General features: G+C 45.9%; 1 protein-coding gene across 1 annotated transcript in view; it reads left to right on the forward strand.

Annotated features, from left to right (window-relative positions):
• SPATA16 (spermatogenesis associated 16) overlaps positions 1-19,114 on the forward strand; it is a 181,169-nt gene extending 162,055 nt beyond the window's left edge. The window contains exon 10 of the mRNA XM_063131969.1: positions 18,992-19,114. Within this exon, the coding sequence (XP_062988039.1) occupies positions 18,992-19,114 (123 nt within the window). The remainder of the gene's footprint in view (positions 1-18,991) is intronic.
• The last annotated feature ends 6,329 nt before the right edge of the window (positions 19,115-25,443 follow it).

Consider the following 25,443-nt stretch of genomic DNA (forward strand, 5'->3'; position numbering starts at 1 on the left):
ACCATTATTGAGGACTTATAAGTGCACAATAAATGCCTTGTATAAAAAGGCTCAAAGAGCGGCAACAGATGATTCTCCATGGGACACTGTAGGAGACAGTGGGACCGTGCATTTAGCAGATTAGCGTCCTACCAGGAAAACAACAAAGGTGTCTTTCCTTAACTGTGTTCTGTAGCTGTGCACACTGAGAAGAACCAAGCTTTTAACAGCATGCAGCAGCATTTGAACTCACTCATACATACTGTCCCAGTTGTTACATTCATCATCATATTAATGCATTCACTTAAAAAGCAATAGGCAGGGCGTAGGGATAAAACAGATGCGATATGGGACGTCCCTGTGGTTTTGTTATTTGGGTTTTTGTTTCGTTTTTTTACTTCAGAGCAGTCACAGGGGATCCAGGTTTGATTGGAGCAGCAGTACTGAGAGGAGAGGGAATTAACCATTAAGCCCTGCATCATTTTTCTCATCTAAACAGACCATTCCTGAAGGTGCTAGGAGCCCCACTGAGGGAAAACACAACAGGCATGGCAGCCACAGGTACCTGTAGATTTTTGGCTGAGGAACTCTAGCAGTTTTGGTGTGAATTTAGATTAGGAAAATGGCAGTGGGAGGACAAGGTTTAATATTCCCCACCTCCTCCACCTCCCTGAAACTGGGGCTGTGTTCTTTTTTCACTGCTCCGGACATGTTATACAAACAAGGTAACATATTTGGGTTGCAGCCTACGATATATTTTGAACTGTTCACAGCACATCGTTAGGGCTGTTGCATTTTCCTAGTCCATCTTCAACCAAAAGAGCTATCGACCTCTCGGCTTTTAGATCAGCGGAGTGCTGACTACTGCGGAGGAAAGAAATACAGCAAACAGCCCAGCAGTGGAATAGCAGAGGGGGTGGGGCTTGCAAAGTGCTCCTTGGTACAAAAAGAGCATAGCTTTACTTTAATATCTGAAGGATATGCTAACCATGGGCCTTCCTAGACGAGGCCTTAGCGCGCATTCTGTCCCGGCTTCCCTGCTGTGCGTCCAGATGACGCACAGGGGAATCCGGAGACAGGCCGCGCTGAGGCCTGGTCTTACGCGCCATAAACGAAGCCGCTTATGGCGCGCCTTTTCCCCAGCTCCGGCCTCAGGCCGGGGCTGGGGGAAGTGTGGAGAGTTCCGCGGCTTTTCGCGGCTCCTCGCTTACTCGCGAGGAGCCACGAAAAGCCGCGGACCGGGCACAGCGCGGACCAGGCACATCGGGGGGGGGGCCTGAAGGATCACAGGGTGGGTGGCAGGGTGGGTGGCACGGGGGTAGGGCGGGTGCGATCGCACCGCGCGCCGCCCGGGCAATGCCGCCCCATGCCAGGCATTGCCCGGGCTCGGGCGGCGCGCGGCGCGATCGCACCCGGCCTCCCCCCGTGCCACCCACCCTGCCACCCACCCTGTGATCCTTCGCCCCCCCCCCCCCGTAAAAAAAACAAAAAAACACCACTTACCTTGTCCGCCGTCTTCAGGCCGCACCCGGCCCCTTTAAAATTAAAAAAAAAATGGCGGACGCCGGCAGGGACGCGACGTCGCTACGCGTCCGCCGTCTGGTAGCCTGGGGGAGGCGCGCCAACGTCAGCGCGCCTCGGCCCCGCCTCCCTGCCGGCATAAGCCGGCAGGTCTAGCAAGGGCCCATGTATTGAGCATGGGCAAAGTAGCTTTTTTTTCTCTTTCTTTAGCACTAAAAAATCCAAATGTTGTGACTTTGAGGAGGGTTGAGCCCCAGCATCTCTTAAGACCAAACTGGAGGTGACCATGACTATAAACACATCTTTTGATAAATGCAAATAGCATCAGCAGTGCCAGCTCCAGATCATTCAGGCCTCTTGGACAAGACACCCTCAATAGCCCTACCCCAGTTAGTCTACCTTCTCACTACCTCTGGGCCTGTTCAGACAACACGCTAAGCCATGGTTAGGCTGCTAACCCTTTTGTGGCAAGCGGTTAGTGAGCGTGTTTAAACCATGGTTATGTAGCGACCGTGGTTACGAATGGTTCACACAACACATTGGTTGTTCAGAAGACACCTTAAACCACAGCTTTTAGCCATGGTGAGTAAGGCTTTTTGCCTTATTTGCCACGGTTTAAGCTGTCTTCTGAACAGGGCCACTAAGTCATGGTTCACACGACATGCTAAGCCATAAGGTTTAGCTCAAAATGCTTAACCATCGTGGTTTAGCGTAGTGTCTGAACAGGGCCATTGTCAACAGCTGCTATTGCTCCTCCATCTCTTTCCCATCATTGTGACCACTTGCTTCCTTGACAGTCAGATAGTTACGCAGCAAGTAGGCAGTGACAGCTACTGCGCCTCCTTTTCACTGCCACTGCTGGCAGGTGAACAAGCAGGATGCCATGGTGAAGAGAAGGTGAGTCTCATTAGTGGGTCTCTGCTGGGGTGTGGGACCTCAATATGTGCCCAACCACATCTCCCCTTGATGTCAGCCCTGAACTTGCCAGTTGGCTAGTTTATTTTCTTCTCATAGTGTCTATGGATATATATCTTCTTCTCTTTCCATTTTCCTTGGACCATCCTAATGATTCTGAATGATGTGAATTTTTTTTAATTGAACTGAGGATCTATTCTGCACTGCAGCTAAAAAGAAAACGAATTCAAGTGGAGTACTCACATCTTCCTTCCTTCCGTTTCTTTCTTTTAAATTCCTGAAAAGTTCCTCCTACCAGCATTGTGTGGGCGTCATTTTGAGGCACTCACTCGGCTCTGACAGGCCTGATTCTTGTACTGTTGAAAAGCTCAGAATTTGCAGAATTGCATGAAAATAACACCAAGACAAAAAGGGTCAAATACATTGCTTCCCCTACCCGCAAAAAACCCTCCTTTTCCAAGTGTTGAGTCTTTACGTACCATTAGAAGCAGCCTACACTACATGGGGGAGCAACCCTCATCACCTCCAGCCAGTATAACTTCTACTCATGTGGGTTCTATGGGACTTAATTAGAAAATTGAACAAAATAAGCGGTAACACCAACGAATCTGCCCCCTTTCGGTCAGCATACGTCCCTTCCAGAAATGAGCATTTCCACTTGTTTTGAGACTTGCCTCCAAAAATGATAAATCAGGTTCTGCAAGCTGTAGGGGCCACCTGCAGACTACAAGTGGCCAGGCTAACCATGCGTGGACCAGAATCAGCCACCAGTTTTATCTTTAACCTGCAATTGGACTGGACAGCCCTTTAAGCAGAGGACTATCATATGTAAAAGAGGGCACGTGGCCATCATAGATTTGGTGTTGCCAAAACAGAACAGAGAACGTTTCTTCAGCAGTTTGTACCTTAAGGGGGGATCTACACTACTGCTTTAAAGCGCTTTATAACAGTTTTGACAACTGTTGGGGCCCAGGACACACTGCATATACAGGTTTCAAAACGTTTTCAAAGCGCTTTAAAAGCAGTAGTGTAGATCCCCCTTCTCTACACTACAAACTTGCTTTACTTTTATTACATTTTATCTACCGTGGTTTTCCCCCCACCCCCCAAAGGATCCTGGAAATCAGAGTTGAAAAAAGTATTGAGAATTCTGTACAAGACCTTTGCTCTTCCCCCTTTCCCAGACCTACAATTCCCACATTTCCCTGGGAAGAGGGAATAGCGGATCAATTTAAGTCTGTAGTGTGTGGCTATACCTTGAATCCTTTTTATTTTCTTTTGACTGGCAGGGTCTGCTGACTGCTCCTTCTATCTTCTCCCCCTCTTTTATCTACCAGCCAACAGTCTATGCCCTTGACAAGATGCTTCTGTTGAGATAGGGCCATTCTTGACCTGAGAGCGATCTTTATTCATTTCACACAACGATTGTGTTGTTTCTTATCTCCCAGAAGAGTTAGAAGCTCTTTCCATCTAATATAGCTTTTGGGAGGAGGGGGGAAGAATAGTACAAAAATTCTTCCAAATAAAAAATCCCCCCTGGACTTTTTTTTTTTAAAAAAAATCCATCTTGTTGATTGAGAACCAATTCCACAGTTCAGCATCCTCAACTTAATCCAGTTACCTTGCAAAACGAGACTTCGTTGCCACCCGACAGCGTTTAATAAATTGCAGAGAAAATATTTAACTGTTTGTAATTTCCTCACATTATTGCAGACTAATATAATAGCATATTTGTTAAATGTACACTGCTCTTCTCCTCTGTGGCTAAATGAACCATAGGCCATCTCCTTTGCTGTAGTCAATTTAGAATTAACATATAATGCCGAATAATTGACTTGTCGGCCACCCAGCCATTTACAGAGTGAATTATACCTTTCATCTTTTCCCGATGCACAGGGATGAAAAGTGCTTGAAAGTTCCTTTGGTGTTGCACAGAAAGCAGGAAGATACAGGTGCTCCATCTCTAACATTAAGAAGATTAAAAACAGAAAAGGGGGGAAATAGAAAATTGAATATAAATACCCTTTAACCACAGCCCTTCGATGAAAAGATTCCTTTTGAGCAAGGAACACACACACAAAAATCAAGACCTGTTGCTGAGGGCCAGTTTAAGCATTACTTCCTGCCCCTTTCGTCACTGGCAGGGGGGCCAACCTCATCTAAGCAGCCTGAGCACCAGAGCCAAGAAATATCTCAAATTAAAAAATGACTCCCATTTTAACACTCCCCCACAATCCGAGGGAAATGATCCATGGATTTTCCAACCTTCTCAGCCCTTCTATTGCTTCCCAATTCCTCATCTTGCAGTAGGTGCCCCATAACCGAGAGACTGCCTGCACAAGGCCGGAGTTGGGAGTTGGGAGAAGTCGATGAGCAAACCTTCCCTTCCAATCAACTCCCTTCCCCCTGCGGTGGTGTCAGAGGCAAGCAACGTGGTCAAAGAGGAGGCAGTAGAGAGGTCGTGCAATGGGCAGCCGAAGAGACCACAGGCCAGAGGCAAATAATAGGGTGTAAGGCTGGCCATCAAGAGCAAGGCAAGGCAGGTCTGTCCAGCAAATTTTGGCACAGACGGAGTGTGTCATCAGATGAGCGTTTTATGGCACGCTCACAACTGGGCACTCACAGATCTTCAGGGGACATTTTGACACTGCTGCAATCCTCCCGTGTGACCCCCGTTCCTTCTGTCATTTTGCCAGCTTCAAAATGCCACTCGGAAAATCCGATTCTTTTGGCTGTGAGGCTAATTGGTGCTACCGTATTGCTTCAATTCTAAGACGCACTTTTTCCCCTAAATTAACAGCTCTAAAAATGGACTGCGTCTTAGAATCGATGGCATCTTAGAATCGAAGCAATACGGTAAGAGGAAAAGAGGAAGCTCCTGCAGCAGCCTCAAGCCATGCGAGCGAGGAGCTGGTTGAGTAAGCGCCTGTTTTTTTGTTAGGCAAATTTATTCGTAAGTCCCATCGATTTCCATGGGACTTACTCGCGTGTCATCGTCCCCTGGTGCACAGACAAGTAAAGAGCGGGACTGGTGAGTTAAGTTTACTCTTTGTTTCAACGCCCCCCCTTCTTCCCGCGCAAACGGCAGTTTCTTCTCTCACAGAGGGAAAAAAGAAAAGGACACAACCATTAGAAGAAAGCGCGGGGGGGGGAGGAGGTTGGCTGGGCGGTGAGGGAAGTATTTCTTTGATTCTAAGATGCCCTTTTTTCCCCAAATTAACATCTCTAAAAATGGGGTGCGCCTTAGAATCGATGGCGTCTTAGAATCGAAGAAATACGGTATTTTCTGCCATATGCAGGAGAGATTGCACCATAAAAACGCCCACTGAATGGGCCATGTGGTCGTTGCTTGCTTCCTCTTTCTTCCCCTTGTGAAGAAAGAGAAAGCTGCTCATCCTATTGTGGGAGAGAAGCAGGAGCAAAGCAATGGTAGGGAAACGCAATTCCCCCCTCCCATCTGATGATTACTTAGATGTCCACATTAAGGAATGAGGCCTAGAGCAGCAGTTATGTGGAGCCATCCCAGAAAGAATGAAACGCACAAGCGCCCACACCCATAGCCTTCCCATGGCAGCCCTCAGCCCATTTTTAAAAAGACATTAAATAAAAGATATTGAGTGATCTAATCACGTTTAGTATGCTTCACATATAGTTTGCCCCGATTCTTTCTTTCTTTCTTTCTTTCTTTCTTTCTTTCTTTCTGGTAAGCTAGAATTACTGTTTTATTTATATCCTGCCTTTCTACAAAAAAATGGCACTCAAGGCCGCTTACAGAGCCAATTAAACTTGATTAAAACAAAACATTAAAACATAACAATCGCAGAAAAAAATCTTAAAAAAACAACGCCCAACCCACCAGACCCACTTACAGGCAAAAGGCCTTCTTGAATAAAGCGAGTCAATGCCTGCCAGCAGAAGGACATCAAAGAGGGCGTGAACCTAGCCTCCCTCGGTAGGGAGTTCCACAGCCTGGGAGCGGCCACCAAGAAGGCTCTCTTTCATGTTGCCACCAAATGTGCCTCTGAAGGTGGTGGTCTCCAAAGAAGGGACTCCACAGAAGACTGTAGTAACCAGGCAGGCTTGTATGGGAGAAGGTGGTCTTTCAGGTAGCCTGGTCCCAAGTAGATCATAAGTAGTGGGCTGTCTATATGGTGGCGAGTTGCCGCCACGATAAGCAAAACCCCACACTTTTGCTGCGTTGGGGTGGCGGCAGCTAATCACACCGCAGCAGCGAAAGTGTGGGGCTTCTGGCAGCTGGGCCCATTCTATGCCCTCTGCCCAGGTGGACAGTGACCAATCAGGGGTCGCCATCCACCTGGCCGTGCCTCCACCACAACTCCGGAGTGAGGATAGATGGCAGATGCGTCGTACTCACTTCGCTCCAGAGAAAAAAGTCGGGTAAATCCCCGGCTTTTGTGCTTCACAGCTTTGCAGGAAAATCCTGTGATGGCTGCAAGGTGGCTTCTGTTTCGTATAATCGACACAGCACCACCGCGCAGTCACCCTGGGGCTTTCTGTGCGTATAGACGGCCCCTAGCACTTTGAATTCTGCCCAGAAACAAACCAGTAGCCAGAGAAGCTTTCATAACAGGGGAATTGTGTGCTCCCTGTAACCAGCTATATCAACAGCCTGGCCACAGCATTCTGGACCAGCTGAAGTTTCTGAAGAGTTTTCAAAAGCAGCCCCACATAGAGTGCATTACAATAGTCTGAACAGGATGTACCTAAAAATATTTGCAGAGAGCTTCGGCTATGGGGCGGTATATAAATGCAATAAATAAATAAATAGAGGAGGAAGAGAGAAACAGGAGGACAATGCATGTGTGCAAACAAGATAAAAGCTATAAAGCACAAATGAATGAAGCTTTCTAGCAGCATATTGTTTGTTTGTTTATTCGTTTTATATTCCACTTTTTAGTGTCATAGGCATACTCAAGGCATAAGAACAAAACAAGCTAAATTGCAACTCTAAAAACAACAAATCCATAGCAGCAATTAAAGGGCACAATGAAACACATCCAGAAATGCAAATGAAAACACATCTTTTCGGGGTTCTAATTAAAAATTGCCCGCTAAAATAAAAAAAAGGCTTTAATGCCTGTTTAAAAGCAGGCAGATACAGATTATTATTATTATTATTATTTCCAGAATGAATAAACAGTTTTGTTCTTCAGTTTAGCCTCTGTGGAATCTAATGATCAGTGAGTATCTCATTTACTCTTAAGAGATCTTATTTACTTTTAAGTTGCTGCAGCCTCCTATTCAATGGCAAAGTCAGAAGGAGCTGAGGACTACTTTCTAATCTCAGCTTTAAATATGAAAGGAATTCATTATACCTTCCTAAGTTTCTTGTCCTTATGACAGCTAAGCAAATCATACAAGCAAGCAGCAAATGTAAATGAACTTCATACTTTCCGCACATTGGGGGAGTTAAAATAGTTTAAAACAGCAGAGACATTGCGTTGTAATTTTGAAGATGGCTGTTTCAACCTTTAGAATTTCCCTACAGATCTTTGTGGCAGGTTTGTAATATCTGCCCAATTTATTTATGCCACAAACTGCTTCCCTCTTCCATTCCTGGCATCGAGTGCTTCCCACGAGCCCTCAAGATCAACCTCTGGCTCCTAAAACTGACAATGTCTGCAGTGCAGTTATGAGCTGTCAGTGCTAAAATCTAAAGCGCCAAGGAAAATTTATAGACGACGTAAAACGAATTGGATTTAATATCAAATTAAATAGCACAAGGAATAAACTGTACCGAGCCTATTATCTGTTTACATATTTCATGCCATAAAAAAAACCTCAATTTTTATGTCTCGTTGAAGCTGCCACAGCACTTAGAACCTGGCATCCAACAGATGTTTTGTGGGAAAGTGACGCCCTCTCCACAGAAGGTGGGCCTCAATTGCCAAAAAGAACCTGAGGCCTCTTCCAGAAGGAACCATCTGTGCCTCTAGGTTGACAGAACGCTAAGTGAGGCTTTTGACTCTAGCTGCCAACCTGTGAGCTGAGGTTACTCCTTTGGTCACTGAGGCCTAGTCATTTAACCAGGCAGTGTGTTCAAGCCATATAGGTGATTGTACAAACAATTTACTTATCTACACAATCCAAATATCAGTCGTGTGGTCCCAAAGGAGGAACAGTTCCACTTGCCAAAGAAACCAGGGGTATATTATCTTTAAAGTTCTTATTTATGGTTTTTCCTCCTCCATTCTATACGCACAACAACCCTGTCAGATAAGTTAGGCTGTAAGACAGTGACAGTAATAGGGTGACCATATGAAAAGGAGGACAGGGCTCCTGTATCTTTAACAGTTGTATTGAAAAGGAAATTTCAGCAGGTGCCATATGGGGAACCTGGTGAAATTTCCTCTTCATCACAACAGTTAAAGCTGCAGGTGCCCTGCCCTCTTTTAAATCTGGTCACTCTAGCATAGCTCCTGTATCTTTAACAGTTGTATTGAAAAGGAAATTTCAGCAGGTGCCATATGGGGAACCTGGTGAAATTTCCTCTTCATCACAACAGTTAAAGCTGCAGGTGCCCTGCCCTCTTTTAAATCTGGTCACTCTAGCATAGCTCCTGCACCTTTAACTGTTGTGATGAAGAGGGCATTTCACCAGGTTCTCCATATATACAAATGACACCTGCTGAAATTCCCTTTTCTATGCAACTGTTAAAGATACAGGAGTCCTGTCCTCCTTTTCATATGGTCACCCTAGTGACAGTAAGCTTCATGGCTGAGTGGAGATTTGAACCTGGGTCTCTCTGGTCCTAGTCTAACACTCTAAAGGAACAGCCCTATGCATGTTTAGACAGGGGGGGAACCTCCTACAACCCCCAGCATGCCCCAGCCAACACAGTCTTCCCCAGCCTGGCATCCTCCAGATTTGTTAGTTTGCAACTCCCAACATTTCCAGGGAATGATGGGAGTTGTAATCCAACACATATAGATGGCACCAGATTGGGGGACCACATCACCCTGTCTCTTTCCTTACGCTGTTCCCCACCGCTTCCTTCAGCTTCTCACACCACTTCAAGGCTCAAAATACACTTGATGTTAATCCACGTAGTTCTTCCTTCGTCATTTTCTTTTCTTTTTTTACTTATAGTACCAGCCCAGGCTGGAATTTACAAAGGGAGACTGGTGGTGAAGGGATATCCAAACCATCTCCTCACAATCAAATAATACATGTATTTATACTAAAATGTACCTTCTGCTCGTTGCCAAAGCAATATGCCATCATGTGAAAATCAAAACAACATAATAAAAGGAGAAGCAATAAGACAATCCAAGAGGCGGCCATTTGCCAGGCTTGGATGCTACTCACAATCTGCCATCTGAGGCTGCTGCCTCACTTTGCTTCATGGTAAAGCCATCCCTGGAAATGGAACTTTAAAATAGATTTCCCCAACCTGGTGCCCTCCAGATGTTTTGGACTACACCTTCCAGCATTCTTTAGCATTGGATATGGAGGCTGCCACTGCCGGGAGTTGGAAGTCCAAAACATCTGGAGAGTACCAGGTTAGGGAAAACTTGCTTTAGAACTTCAGGAGCTGGTTTTTAGGGAAGGAATTTACATAAGAACATAAGAAGAGCCCTGCTGGATCAGACCAAGGATCCATCTAGTCCGGCACTCTGTTCACACAACAGCCAACCAGCTGTCGACCAGGGACCAACAAAGTAGGACAGAGTGCAACTGCATCCACCCATGTTCCTCAGCAACTGATGCATATAGGCCTACTGCTTAGAATACTGGAGGTAGACTTTACCTCAATGGTGGGGTACATACTTTGCATGCCAAAGGTCCCCGATTCAGTCTCTGGGGCCTCTGGTTAAAGGAATCAGGGAAAGCCACTACTGGTCAGGATACACAATGCTACCTAGATCAGTGACGTTCACTGTTTTTCAAGCAGGAACCACTTTGGCTCTAGGAACCGAAGGCTGAGGCCACTTGGGGCCTTCCTGGGCCATGGATAGGGAGGGGCTCTCCTTCCCTCCTTTCCCCAGTCAAGAGGCAAAGCTGTACCCCAGCCTCAGCTGGAGGGCCTTTGGGGCCTATCCATCTCTCTCTTCATCACCCAAGTCTCCAGGCAGGCAAATTCTGACAGGCTCATTCTTGGGCCTTGGATTGGGATGGATCCTTTTGTCATTACCTAGGGTGTTCTGCTATACTCAATACTACAAAATATCCCAGTACAGGTCCATGTCGCCTGTGCATTCAATTTCCCTCCAACTCCAGCCTAGGTGCCACCATCGAGAAGGCCCTGTCCCATGTACTTGTGAAGTGTACCAGGACACAGTATAGAACCTGATTACTGAAAGGCTAAATCGGCTCTTTTCTGAGCAGTTCTTTCTAGTTTTAAGCCAGAAGCACTTTCGCTGGAAACATCCCAATCCCTGTGGCAGCAGCGTTGGCAGCTTCAATGAAGACCTGTTCTTTGATATCCCCTCAGTTGCCACCTGCCAACTGCAGCTCTTCTACCTGACGTCCAGGTCTTGCACTTTAAACATTTCCCCACAAAGCACAAAATGGAAAAAAAAAGTGCTGGCATTTCCCAGGGAGATGCACCATCACAGCTTTTCTTCTTTTCAAAGGGAAATGAACTGGCACCTTTAAAAAGACAAAAAGAGGGAAAGGGCAGGCGGTCTTTCCCACCCCCACCCCCACCCCCACCCCAGCTTTTTAAAATCAAATGTGCAGGCAGGAACTCACAAATGGGCGCTACAACTGCCTAACAGATGTTTTTTGTAGTACCTTTCCACGTAATGTCTTGTCAAAAGATAGAATTGCATGTGTCTGTGAGTGCGCGCATGTGCGTGTTTATCCCCATTCTGCTCATGTGATATTTCGATGCTCGCACAAGCTGGTTACATAGAGTTTAATTATATGACTTGATTGGTCTCAGTGCTATGTCACGAACATCATCAGATGCGGCGGTGACATAAAAAAATCAATTACGCAGCCGACAGTTCCTCCCACCCTTCACGCACCAGGTGTTTTTTGTTTTTTTTAGTGTACAGTTGGACACAAAATGTGCAGTTGGGAAAAGAAATGTTCAAATGCAAATCTGATAATGTGCAGTTGAAAAAAGTGGTGAAAAATATAAGACACGTGTTATGTGGATGTGTTTATTAAGAACGTGACAATAGACAAAGTCAGGGATGGCATGTATAAGGATGCAGCCGAAAGAGCCCTTGATGGTGTGACTGATGTTGTTGGGTCTATGACAGTGTTGCCTGAATACATGCGGGGGCAGAGTTGCCACGGGGGTCTATTGCATGGTCTGGTCCCTCTGTTGGTGTCTCTGTCCTGTGTACTGTTGCTGGTTAGCAGCTGCTTCAGGTTGGGAAGTTGCCTGTAGGCCAGGACTGGTCTGCCTCCCAAGGCTTGTGAGAGAAAAATGCCTGTGCTGCTGATAGGTTGGAGTTCACTGATGATCCATTGCAGTGGTTTCAATTGGGGGCTGTAGGTGACAACCAGTGGTGTACTTCTCTTGGTCTGCCGTCCTTCCTGGGTATCCGTATGGCCCTGTCAATATGTCTTTAAGTTTAAGTTGCTACTGGTGTTGATAATCTGTCCAGTCGTGAAAGAAAAGATAATGTGTTTGGCTTATGCGGGGGTGGGGGGGCATGTCTGACAGGGCATTTGTGCAGTTGGAAATTTTGCTTTCAAAAAACCCTGTCACGCACCACAACAGTGGGCAGGTATTCGGAATCTCGTTTTGACAGATGAGGTAGAAATAGAAAATACTATGGCTGTAACACAACCCGGATGGTCTATTCTGGCTTTGTGTTACCCGAGGAATCAGATTGTTTTGTAATCCTATTGCTTTCCTGCTATCAAGTTGAGCAAGTCGAATCATGAGTCAACAACATAATGCAGAGAGATGCTTCACACTTTACAGACTAGGCAAAACAAAGCAGGGGCAGCCTTATCATGAAGCAGCATGATGCAGTTGCTTGAGTCAGCACACTGCAGACAGGGCGACATTGTCTTGCTTCCAGGCCCAGCCTTACCATGAAACATGCAAACTTAGCTTTTAATGCTGAGAATCGCAGAGCAAGGTGACGTTTTCTTGGCTTTCTATATTTGCACTTCAGTTTTAAAATGCAGGAATGAAGAGCCTCATGCTTCCTTTTCTTGGGGCAGTTTACAGTCATAAACAACAATGAAACAAACAAAAAATACAATAATAAAAATATCAAAATAATACAATAATAAACATTACCCCAAACATCATTGAAAACATTGAGTTCAACAACATCTGGAGGCCCAAGGTTTGGAACTACTGCAATAAAGAGAGGGATCAAGGATGCACAAGAAAGGAATAGGATGTACCGAGTAATCTGCCAATATCTTCTGTTCAAGGCTGACCTCCCTCTAGCAGTTCCCCTCAAGAACTTGAGAAACTCAGAATTAGTACAGCAAGAATCTGGAATTTGCAGGCATATAGTGGTCATTTCCCCAGTTTCTTATCACAAACAGGAATGTACAATGGGCAGAACCAGGCAAAATTGATGTATGACTACAGGCCCCTTGTTGGTCCTTGGGAGCATGTTGTCCATAGAATCATAGAATAGTAGAGTTGGAAGGGGCCTACAAGGCCATCAAGTCCAACCCCCTGCTCAACGCAGGAATCCACCCTAAAGCATCCCTGACAGATGGTTGTCCAGCTGCCTCTGGAATGCCTCTAGTGTGGGAGAGCCTGATGTCCAGCCAGAATGTGGCTTGAGCCCATTATTCCGTGTCCTGCACTCTGGGATGATTGAGAAGAGATCCTGGCCTTCCTCTTTGTGACAACCTTTCAAGTATTTGAAGAGTGCAATCATGTCTCCCCTCAATCTTGTCTTCTCCAGGCTAAACATGCTCAGTTGTTTCAGTCTCTCTTCAGAGGGCTTTGTTTCCAGACCCCTGATCAACCTGGTTGTCCGCTGTCCCCTGACTCATTCACAGCACTGAATGTCAGAAGTTCCAATCAGATGGGAGAAGCAGCTCCATAGTCACACCAGTATCACCCTTCCTAGGAGCAGCAGGGGCAATGCTGGTGTAAGAGCCACAGGCATGATCAGCACATTTCATTAGGGTGTGCGCCCAGGGAATTTTATTTATTTTTAAAGGCAAACATTCATTGAATACTCAGTCAAGGTGCTTGGGAGGCGAGATTAGCTTTCAGGACGCTCCTCCTGGCCTCTTTGAAGTGTGACTCCTGGCAGAAAGGCTTCCAGCACAGCGATTCCTTTTCGCTCCCACTGCTAGAAGCAACAGCGTGCTGTTGGTGGGGAGGCGGCAATGGTGCAGCCAGAGGACCATTCTCACTGAATCCCCCTCAGGATTCCTACTCAATGGCTCCCTCAATTTGGCATTTATTGCTTGAGACATTAGGGTGTGCCGGGGGGCACACCCAGCACACCCCTTGCATACACCTATGGTAAGGGCCACATTGTGGGTTCCTCCCTGACCTAGCACCTCCAACAATAATGGAGTAGTGGGGGCAGAGGGGACAATAGCTCTAGCAGTTTCTATAACACTCAAGCGAACATGAGGAGCGATCCCAAGTCCCAATGAAAGCAATGGATTGGGCCTAGCACATCCATTGAAAACAGTTACAGATGCAAAGGCCTACCGGAAAAGAAATACTGGGGGCAAGATGATCTTGTGGTTTCCAAAGAACTAAGCTAACTTTTTAACCATAGGAATAGCAGGACCAGGGGGCCAAGCTAAAGTAGCGTTTCATCCTAGTGCTGCAACATCTCTCTGATGTGTGCAGCACATGACATATTTCCTAGCCCATTGCCCCACTGCTATTTCTGACTCATTATTCCATTTTTTCTCCTGACCGCTTTTACAATGACTTTTTTTGGTGCTTGCAGTTTCAATGCGCTCAAATTATTATTATTATTATTTATTTATATAGCGCCATCAATGTACATAGTGCTGTACAGAGTAAAACAATAAAATAGCAAGACCCTGCCGCATAGGCTTACATTCTAATAAAATCATAATAAAACAATAAGAAGGGGAAGAGAATGCACCAAACAGGCACAGGGTAGAGTAAAACTAACAGTATAAAAGTCAGAACAAAATCAAGTTTAAAAAGCTTTAGGAAAAAGAAAAGTTTTTAGCTGAGCTTTAAAAGCTGCGATTGAACTTGTAGTTCTCAAATGTTCTGGAAGAGTGTTCCAGGCGTAAGGGGCAGCAGAAGAAAATGGACGAAGCCGAGCAAGGGAAGTAGAGACCCTTGGGCAGGTGAGAAACATGGCATCAGAGGAGCGAAGAGCACGAGCGGGGCAATAGTGTGAGATGAGAGAGGAAATCTAAAAGAATTATAACTTTTACCAGTGGGAATGTCTTCAAATCTACAGAATCTGTTTCCCCCACCTTTCCCATCCTCCCCAGTTAAAACTGTTGTTGTGACGAAGAAGGGGTTTCACCAGGTACTGCATGCGTGCATACGAATGACACCTGCTGAAATTCCCTTTTCTATACAACTGTTAAAGATACAGGAACCCTGTCCTCTTTTTCATATGGTCACCCTAAGTTTACTAGTAAGATAGGCTATGGCCTCAGGTACAATCTGAAAGACATGGCCCAAATGGAAAAGGGATTGAAAAGGAAGAGGAAATAAACAGGGCATCGCCATGGGAGCAGCAGTCCCAATTCCTGGTTGCCACCGGCACTTGGCCCAGGGCAATGGAGATCTTAACTAAACCAGTGGCTTCATATGGTGGACACTCGTCCTTCAGGGACCATATGACTTTTAACACCAGATGATTTACATGGAACAACCAGAGCTATGGGGAAATCTGGTTAAAACAGAGCTGTTTAAGCCATGCTTAGAAGTTTAACAGAGCAGCACGCCAGTGCTACCTGCTATCGGAGTATGCACTGTAGAAAGGGTTTATATAGATTCAGCTCCAAATGTGGGAGCCCTATCTTTAGATAGTTGCAACGGTAAGCAAACCATATTGAGATTGATTCTTATTTTTCCAGTCTGTTATGACTACTCTCTCTCTCTCTCTCTCACACACACACACACACACACACACACACACACACACACACACACACACCACGCTCCACCAGACTGATGTCAGAGCGATGCATTTGTATTTTTTAAGAAAAGGGATTGAGCAGTTTACAATCCAGTAGGAACAGATCTTCTGTACCTGTATCTCAGAACTGAGGCGATGGGGTGGCTCGGTGTATAATTAATTGCAAACTCCCAGCTATCTTGTGTTCATTTTATCAGGCTATTTGCATTTCTGAGAATAGTGATGCCTATGAATAAACATGAATGATGACTATATGCTGCTATATGTGTGTGTGTGCGCGCGTGCGTGCGCTATTCATACAGAACACCTGGATGCTGTCCTCATCTGTACACATAAAGATACTCTTTGAAATTGTTTTAGAGCTGTTTGTGATATATGTGGGGGGGAGGGAGATAGGCATTTCAATATGCCACTTATTAAAATAATTATTGGTCTGTTCTTGAAGACGATGGATGGCCTCTGCAAGAATTATTTTTTTGGCATCCTTTATTCTTTTACTGAACCCCTCTGGTGAATGATATTTCTCAGGGAAATGTATTTATTCAGAACTTCATTTTGATTTAATAGAAAAATGGTTCTTGCCATGGCGGTATGGAATGCACATTTTTCTCCCTGCACTGACTTTCAGCTTGCAAACGCCAGAAGCATCCGCTCTTCTGTTGGCGTTCTCTTCTTATCAGGAAAACTTGCTCAAGATTAATTTTTCCGGCGTGCCTTTCTTTTAAAGTGGCTGTTTTTCAATGCCAGTTAAAGACAGCATTTTGATAAATTCTCGTCGGCAGTGTGCACAAACTCAAAGAAGGCACTATCATCACATCAGGAAAATAACAGATCCCACGTCAGGAAAAATAATAGATGACTTATGAAGAGGGCAAAAGGAATACTACATGTGCATGCATATATGAGGGCATACACACAGGGGCTGTTCACACAACATGCTAACCCATACTCAGTGTTTCGAACCATGGGTTGTTTGTTGAATGTGGGTTAGTGTGTTGCCTGAATGCAGTCTGTTTTCCACAGGTGGGTTACAGTGTTGTCTGAACGTCCGCAGCGTAGCTTGTTAACCACCCTGAAAAATGCAACAGCAAACTATGGGTTCTCAAGCAGGCTTTTTCGAGAAAATAAGCCACATTGCATGGTTAACAAGCCACTGTGGCTGTGTTCAGACAACACACTATCCCACGGTTTAACACAACTCATACTCAACCACTGAGCATGGATTAGTGTGTTGTGTGAACAGCCCCATAGTCTTAAAGCAGGATTTGTCAAGTGCAACAGACTATTTGGTTTTTCTTAAATGGGGAATGGAGAGGGGCAAATTACAACATTTTATACACCCTTATGGTACTGTAAGATGCCTACAGAACATGGGCAGCATATAAATGTGGTCAGTAAATAACTAATATATTCATAATGGCCCTGGTCAAAAGTAGTGTGACAAGAGCCTGCCTTTTATACCACACAACAGTAACTGCACTCATGTGCCAATGTGCACAGTTCAAGTCAGTCAAGAGTCTAACGAAGGGGTGGGGAACTTTAGAGGGCACGGGAGCCAGATCACACCCCCTACACATACACAGACTGAATGACCCAAGGGGCGGGTGGCTCCTCCTGACATCAAGGCCAACCTGCACATACTGAAACCTCCTTGGCCAAGGTGCTGGGTGGATGATCAACCCTCCAGCCCATAGCTTTGTCAGAGCAGCTTTGCCGGCCCTGAACCTTCCCCTATTGGGGAGAATGTGTGGTGGGGAAAGCATTTCACAGTAAGACTTTCTCTCAGATCACTGATCAGGGACTCCCCTGCTCAGTCGTCCAACTGGGAAGGGGTGATAATGGGTTTATATGATATTGCTGCCTCTCGTTAGAAAGGCAGTTAGCAGAGGAAAAACAAAAAAGGCAAAACGGAATGAGCATTTACCAGTGCAACATGCACACAATAAAAGAATCCACACCTTTCTTTTAGTGAAGAAATACTTCAGCTTTATTCATAAGTATTATTGTGCATGTGATGCAGGCACAGCATAGTTTCAAAAAGGGATTTTGTTCAGTCCATTTCTTAGTGTTCTATAACACCAGCAGGAGGGAAAGCCAGTAACATGCTCCCAGGAATGGAGGAAGAGAAACAGAGGGAGAGAGGGGGGGAGGAACAGGAAGGAGAAAACCACGCTGTCGACTATAGAGATCCTAAGGCTAGCTACTCCCATAACTAACTGCAACACTGCCCCCTTCCTGTAACTTGCAGACAAGGTTGCAATATTCCCAATAGTGGAAGCGGCGCATTGGAGAATCCCCACTGATATCTCCAATCTCTCTTTGGATATAACAAGGGGATTCTTCTCCCCACTGCCTCCACAAGCCCTCCAGAAAGCAGGTGCAGGGCTTGGGGATGGGGTTAGGGTCCTGCAAAAGGAATCCAGTCCTACGTGGACAAGATGGGAAAACTCTGAAATCCACATTAGGCCCATGGGCTGGAGGTTCCCCATCCCTGGTCTAAAGCATGTCTACCCTACAAATATAAACCATTTTCTAAGTACGTTTTAAAGACCTTGGCCTTCAACCAAGGACACCTTGAGAATATTGTTCTCTGATAGGATTCTAGGACTAGGGATTTGTAACTGTTGATTTGCCATGGTTGTAATTCCTAAGAGTGATTGGAGGAAGCTGAGACAGCAGAACTTTTTCCAGCCTGTTTAAATGTGTAGCGGAAGTCGCTAACAGGTAATTCTTTGCTCCATCTCAAAACAATAATACTCATTATTCCTTAAACCGGATTCAAAATGATTTAAATTTGTAAGGTAGAATAATCTTTTGACTTGAATATCTTTTTGATAGACAACAACCTCTCTTGTAGTTATTTGCTCCAGAAAGTTAGGTTTAATTTAGGATTCCGAGGATAATGCAGTGTTAAGAGCCTCTCATTGCCTGAGACAGCCTTCCCCAGCCTGGTTCCTTCTCATGTTTTAGACTACAACTCCCATCTGCCCCAACCACCAGAGTTCATGAGAGTTGTGGCCAAAAACATCTGGAGGTACCCAAGTTGGCGAAGGCTGGTAAGACCTTCCTGTCTGTCCTAGCCTGGGGTCCCAAGTGACTTAACTGAACATGACAGCTCTTTTAAATATGTGAATAGAAGAAGTTAAGCAGCCTCTCTTAAAAGGTGGGTGCAATCTATTAATTTTCCAAGCGTGACAGCCAAAGAAAAGTCGCAGGTACATGGTTTTCCTATCATTTGCGCTCGCTCTTATTTCGATTAAAACGGCCGCTACATCTCAAACTCTACTCCCCATCTGTGAAACGGGAATAGCAGAGGCTGGACTCATAGCGTGGGTGTGAAATGCACTGTTGGGAAAGAATTTGTGCATCGTCATCTCATCGTCATCGCCATGAGATATTCACAAAGCCAACCACTTCAGTTTGAAGGGGAAGTAATCCATGTAGCAAAGAACACTGAATATCTGCAAGCAGGTGGATGCTGCATTGTCTGACAGCCTGTATCCTTTTGTGTTTGCCTGCAGGTTGGCATAATAGAAGACTTCTTATACCAATTAGAAGATAGTTTCTTGAAGACCAAAAAACTCAGAACAGCGAGGAGGCAGAAAATGAAAATGAAGCGGCTTCAAAGCGAACAGCCGTGCTAGGCCTACCAGGGGAAGGAGGCTCTCATCCTGCACCGGAGATGGCAACAGAGGACATTAATATAGCAGGGATTTGACAGCTGGGACAACAAAGGCTGGCCTTCAAATTAATGAGGTGCCCCCTTCGTACAGCTCATCTTTAGCAACAAGCTTCTGCACTTCATTAGTCTCCACTGACAGGAATAAACGTTCATGGGAACCTTGACTGGAATCTTATGCCAAATGGTCTTGTTTATTCAAACCTGGTAGGGGATTTTTGGATCGCTGCAACATCCCCTGTTTTAGGCACTGTCCAATTGGTGGGGTCATAGAATCATAGAATCGTTGAATAGTAGCGTGGGAAGTGGCCTACAAGGCCATCGAGTCCAACCCCCTGCTCAATGCAGGAATCCACCTGAAAGCATACCTGACAGATGGTTGTCCAGCTGCCTCTTGAATGTCTCTAGTGTGGGAGAGCCCACGACTCTTTGGTCATTGGTTCCATTGCATGACTCTTCCTATTCATGTCTGTGGGTCTTTCCCATGAGAAGATGCCCATTGGAGTGAGCAGCCTTTTACTCCAAAGTGGATTGTCTCTTCTACAGAAATGGCACTGACGTGCAGGTCAAGCATGTAAAAATCCAGAAGCCTTTGACCGTAGCTGTCTTTCAAGCATGTAGACTAGACTTGTACAAGTCATGACCTGCCAAGCTGAACTCAACCCACCAGTGGTGCAGTGGTGCATTTTGCAGTGCAGGGGCTCATCATGACAGCCCTCATAGCCATGCCCCAAGGAAAGTACAAAACTGCAGGCAGCTGTGTTGATCCATATTAAAACACCGCTTCTAGCAATTTTCATCTACACCAGGAGCAGGCCTTTTCATAGAACCATAGAATAGTAGAGTCAGGAATTGCTTGGAAGGGCCGCTTTTGGCAGAATTTGTCGCCCAAAAGATATCGTGGTAATTGAAGTCCCCCATCACTACTACATCGCAATTCGCTTTTCAAAAGTTTCATCCTTGTCTTCTTGATTGGGTGATCCGTAGTAGACTCCGACTATCATGCTCCTTTTATTCCTTGCCCCATTTATTTTAATCCAGATGCTCTCGATGGGGCTCCCAGGCTCCTCCTCCTATATATCTGAGCAGGGATAAGTATTTTTTTAACATAAGTTTTACATATATTTGGTAAAGCAAATGAGTCTTAATCGCCCATTCAAGACCAAGCCAGCCCCAAACACTTTGCATTGCAACAATGATAGGTCACACCAATATATTGTTGCTGGGGACATCTGTTTCCTCACACCTCCGCAGGTATTGAGATGCGTGCAGCTAAGCATAGAGGGAGCAAGAAAGTCTGAAGGGGATGTCAGATGACATCACTGTCCCTGCTAAGCAAAATGCCCTGGCCCTTCGAGCCTGTGAGCCCTGACTTCACTGTGTGACTGGTCATACACCTTTAAGGGTGCAATCCTATGCATATTTATTTATTTATTGCATTTCTATACCACCCAATAGCTGGAGCTCTCTGGGCGGTTCACAAAAATTAAAAACATTCAAAGTATAAAATAGGGATGTGCTCCGCTTCTAATCGGACCGGAGAAGCAGGAGCGGAGCGGGGGGCTTCGCCTGCCCTTAAGGCAGAGGCGAAGAGGATTGGGGGGCCGGCGGAGCGTGGCGAAGAAGATCGAGGTGAAGGCGGATCCTTGCCTCGATCCGGAGCTCCGCCGGAAAGGTAAGTGGGGTTTACCGGGCCCTGCCGCTGTCGCCCATGCGGCGACAGCGGCAGGGCCCGGTAACCCCCCCTCGCCCTCCTCGCCCTTACCTGCCTCCGTCCACGGTCCATCAGCGTCTTCAGACTTCCTGGCTGAACCGTGGGCTCAATTGAAGAAGCCAATGGACCGCGGACGGAGGCAGGTAAGGCCCCCCTCCCACTTGGTCCCTTACCGGGCTCTGCCGCCGTCGCCGCATGGGCGGCGACGGCGGCAGGGCCCGGTAACCTCCCCCGCCCTCCTCTCCTGGCCTTACCTGGCACCACTCCCCTCCACTGCGGAGCTCCGATTCGGAGCCGTAGCTCCGCGGCGAAGAGGAGCGGAGTATGGGCGGAGCGGAGCGGGCCGATCTGAAATTTTCGGATCGGCCCACGGGGCGGAGCGGGGGGTCCGTGCACACCCCTAATGGAATTCACTATCTTCAGTTGTAATGATGGCCACCAATTTGGATGGCTTTAAAAGGGGGTTGTACAAATTCCTGGAGGAGAAGGCTATCAGTGGCTACTAGCCCTGATGGCTATGTGCTACATCCAGTATCCAAGGCAGTAAGCCTATATGCACCAGCTGCTGGGGAACATGAGTGGGAGGGTGCTGTTGCATTGTGTCCTGCTTCTGGATTCCTAATCAACATTTGGTTGGTCACTGTGTGAACAGTTTTGGACTAGAAGGACCCTTGATCTGATCCTGCATGGCTCTTCTTATATTCTTAAACTTGCCCCCTCACACAACACCCCTCCCACCCTGGCTGCCTTGCAACAGCAGATCATATGATGGCTGCTCCACCATGAAATCTCTCCCCTCAGTTCCCGGCAAAGTAAAAGTGCTCTGCCCATTGTGTTTGCAGCCCACCTTGGGAAGGCTTTGCCTTGAAAGGTGGAACATACATTTCTTATATAAAATAAAATTTCAGTATATATGTTTTGAAGGGAGTCTCCCAACCAAGGACTGTCCAAGTCAGACCAGTTGTGCTTCAGCCCAGTTGCCATTGGACAATTTGCCGATAAGTGGTAAATTTTGAAGTGTGGGTGCTCATGATGACAGCCCCCATAGCCACACCCTCAATGAAAGCCCCCAAATGCCAGCAGATGCATTGTTCCTTATCAACAAGCCAGTTCTAGCAGTGTTCATTTCTGCCAGGAGTAGGTCTTCCGTAAGGCTAATGGGATTTTGTTGCCTATTCAATGCCAGGTCACCCCAAAACATTTTTGCATTACAACAGGGATAGCTCACAACTATCCTGCCACACCCCACACCCACTCCAGCTACTGTGAGAATTGCAGCAAACTTCAGAAGGAACAGAGAAGTTGGAGCGGATGGCAGATTATGTCATGGTCCCTGCTAATCAAAATGTCCCAGTGCTTTGACCCCACATGTCCTGCCTCCACTACAACACTGTTTGCATTGCTGCATTAAATGGTTCAGCCAGAACCAGCACTGGCTAGCACTGGGCTGAAGCACTTCAGACGCCTATGGCTTTCTTGCCATGCACTCCCGGAATGTATTGCCTCTTAAAACCCAGCAAGATTTTCATAAGCTCCTAAATCAAAATGCATGCAAAACGCAGGAGCCCACCAGCATGATAACAGCTTGATTTATGCAACTCAAAGAAATTGTGTAATGGAATCAAAAACTGATCAAATGTTTTCTGCATAATCCAAGCTACCTTGAGTTTTGTGTGGACTCCTGAGACGAAGCGACAAAGTATGATTGCACTATGGAGGCAAATGTAATTGTGCCAATTTTTTGGTTTCTGATGGAATTTTATGACACTGTGACAAGCATCTCTTTCTGATGAATGCGGGCAAGATAAATAAATAGGAAAGATAACTCCGCACAAGCGTCATTAAGATTAGCTTCTGAGTGCTTCTTCTTTTCTCAGGTCGAGTTGTTCTGAGTAAATATTTATATAAGACGTTTTTAAAAACGATTCTCCTTATCCGAACACCAAGAAGAGTTACATAATTGTATCCTAATAGAAGATAGAATGACTTGGAGGAGGGAAGGGGTTGCCAGTTACGTGTCACCAAAAGAGAGGACAGGCATCACCAAAAACGGTGAAACGCAGAAAATTTCCATTTGCTGATTTATAGGTATAGATTTGAGTTTAGAAGTAATTACTGTAATTTAAATAGAAATAAGATACACCATAGTGGGGAAGACAATGGCTTCTGAGTCTGCTCAGTCAGCTGTCCACGTGCTAACTGTGGATGGAGAATAACAAGGCCCCCCCTTACTCTCCTTTTTTAGGGTTCTTTATCTTTACACCAGGCTTGGATGGGATCGTCCTTTAAATGCATTGAAGGACTGCCCTCTAAAAATAAATAAATGGACACATGACCACCCTAGGGATGACAGAAACGTTGACTTCTACACCAGGCCTCCACAACTTAGGGCCCACCAAACCAAATACCATTCACTACTCACATAGTGGCTGGATTCACACAACACACTAACCCACACTCACTGATGTGGGTTGTTGTTGAATCATGGGAAAGCGTGTTGTCCAAATCCAGGACATTTTCCGCATGGTGACATGTTAACCATGCAAAGCGGCTTATTCTTCTCAAACAAGCCACCTTGAGAAACCATGGTTTGTTGTTGGGTTGTTCAGGATGGTTAACAAGCCACACTGCATGGTTAACAAGCCACCCTGGGTTTGGACAACATGCTAACCCACAGTTCAACAAACAACCCATGGTTCAATAACCCACACTCAAACACTGAGTGTGGGTTAGCACGTTGTGTGCAAACCCAGGCATTGTAGACCCACCTCGTGCTTAGTGACTGTGGGGTTTTTTTTGCTGCAGTGGCCAGGCAGAAAAAACAGGAGGTTAATTGGGGTGCGAGCAGGTTGCCACAAATGGCTGGCGGACTGCATTTAGGCTTGGTGGGTCATAAATTGCATCAGCCTATTTTACAAGTACCATACAAACACTGTGATGCAAAGTCTTAAGGAATTATATTTGAAAACAAAAATATTACGGCTGTGTAAGCCTCAGCCTCAGCCTCGGAATTCTGAAGCCTTGCCCACCATTTTATGCTGAAACTGCCATTTTTATGCACAGCCCGAGGTCGCAGCCACCTCAAGGGACTTATGCATCCTGTATGACACGGCCAGACAGGCGAGCACACTGGTGGGCAGGAGCTCACGGCAGTGGCAGCAAGGCCAAGAGTGCCCATCATTCCTGGGTCTGGTAATTTCCTGGATGCTGGGAGTTACAGGCCCCTTTCCCACAGTTAAAATGGCATTTTCCACATAAAATGGCGGTCAAGGCATTGGAACTCCAAAGCTGAGGCCGAGGCTTGCTCAGCCCTAAAAAATATCTCCAGACACTTTGTAAACACCACAAATTAATGGACTGTTTCCTTAAAAACATACGAAGAGCCATGTTGAATCAGACCAAGAGTCCACCTAGTACAGTATTCTGTTCACACAGTAAGTGACCAGATGTGTGCAACAGCACCCTCCCACCCATGTTCCCCAGCAATTAGTATACAGAGGCATACTGCCTCTGGTGCTGGAGGTAGCATATAGCCATCATAACGAGGCTGCCATCTTCCTGACAGAAACTTTTGGTTTTGCTGATAAAAATATGTTTTCCCTCAAAAGAACAACCACACACACAAAAAAAAAAAACTTCTGGAAAAGGCCCGGCCCACTCTGTCTCGAGAGTCGAAGAAGCCAAGCATGTGGCAAGATTAAATTGAAGAAAGGCAGGGATGGGAAGGTGGGCACCTACTGAGAAGTTAAATGAGTTGCTTAGGGGCGACAGCACGAGGCAGAGAAGGAAAAGGAACCCCAGAGGATAAAATATCACCATGCAGTAATTACAATCAAAAGAGGAATTCAGAAATACGCAAAGCCACACTTGCTGTTTTTAAGAATAGCATCTGGTGATCGTCTGAGAGAAGCCTTCTGCCTTCTTTTCATCTGAAAACCAGCCGGAGAAGCTGGGCTACAATTCTTCCAGCTCCCATTTTTTAAACAACAATTATTTGTCACAAAGACCAGATTTAACAGTGAGCACTTCTCTTGTTACAATCCGTCATGAGGCGACACCAAATCTGGGATGCCTTTGTACAGCCCATGAGAGATAATAATAGAATGTATTACCCTGACCTTTTCCGTTTGCCTGGCAATGCGATTGGGAAGCTTTTCTCTCCCTCCCATCTTAACCACTTCATTAACCTGGGAGGGGGAAAGGGAGGCATGGACAGTCAATTAGCCTGCAGAATATTAAAAAGGTTAATACTGAATGGCACCCTCCCAGTCAGCCTCTGGCAAGGGAGGTATTCAAAATCTGGTATCGCATTCTGCTTTGAGAAGCTACAAATGCCTTATTCTCATAACAGGTTGTTAGACTGAACACCCAGGCATCGCCTCATGCAGGTTAAGCATTTTGAGCTAAACATTATTAAGCCGTAGTGTGTCATGCCAACCATTCCTAACCATGGTGGCTACATAACTACGGTTTAAACACGCTCACTAACCATTTGCTGCAATCACATTAGACTATGGCTTCACATGTTGTCTGAACTGGCAGTGGGGAGACATTTTCTGGCTGTACTGCTACAAACAGAA

This window comes from Elgaria multicarinata, chromosome 8 (genome assembly GCF_023053635.1).
Source record: "Elgaria multicarinata webbii isolate HBS135686 ecotype San Diego chromosome 8, rElgMul1.1.pri, whole genome shotgun sequence".
NCBI lineage: Eukaryota > Metazoa > Chordata > Lepidosauria > Squamata > Anguidae > Elgaria > Elgaria multicarinata.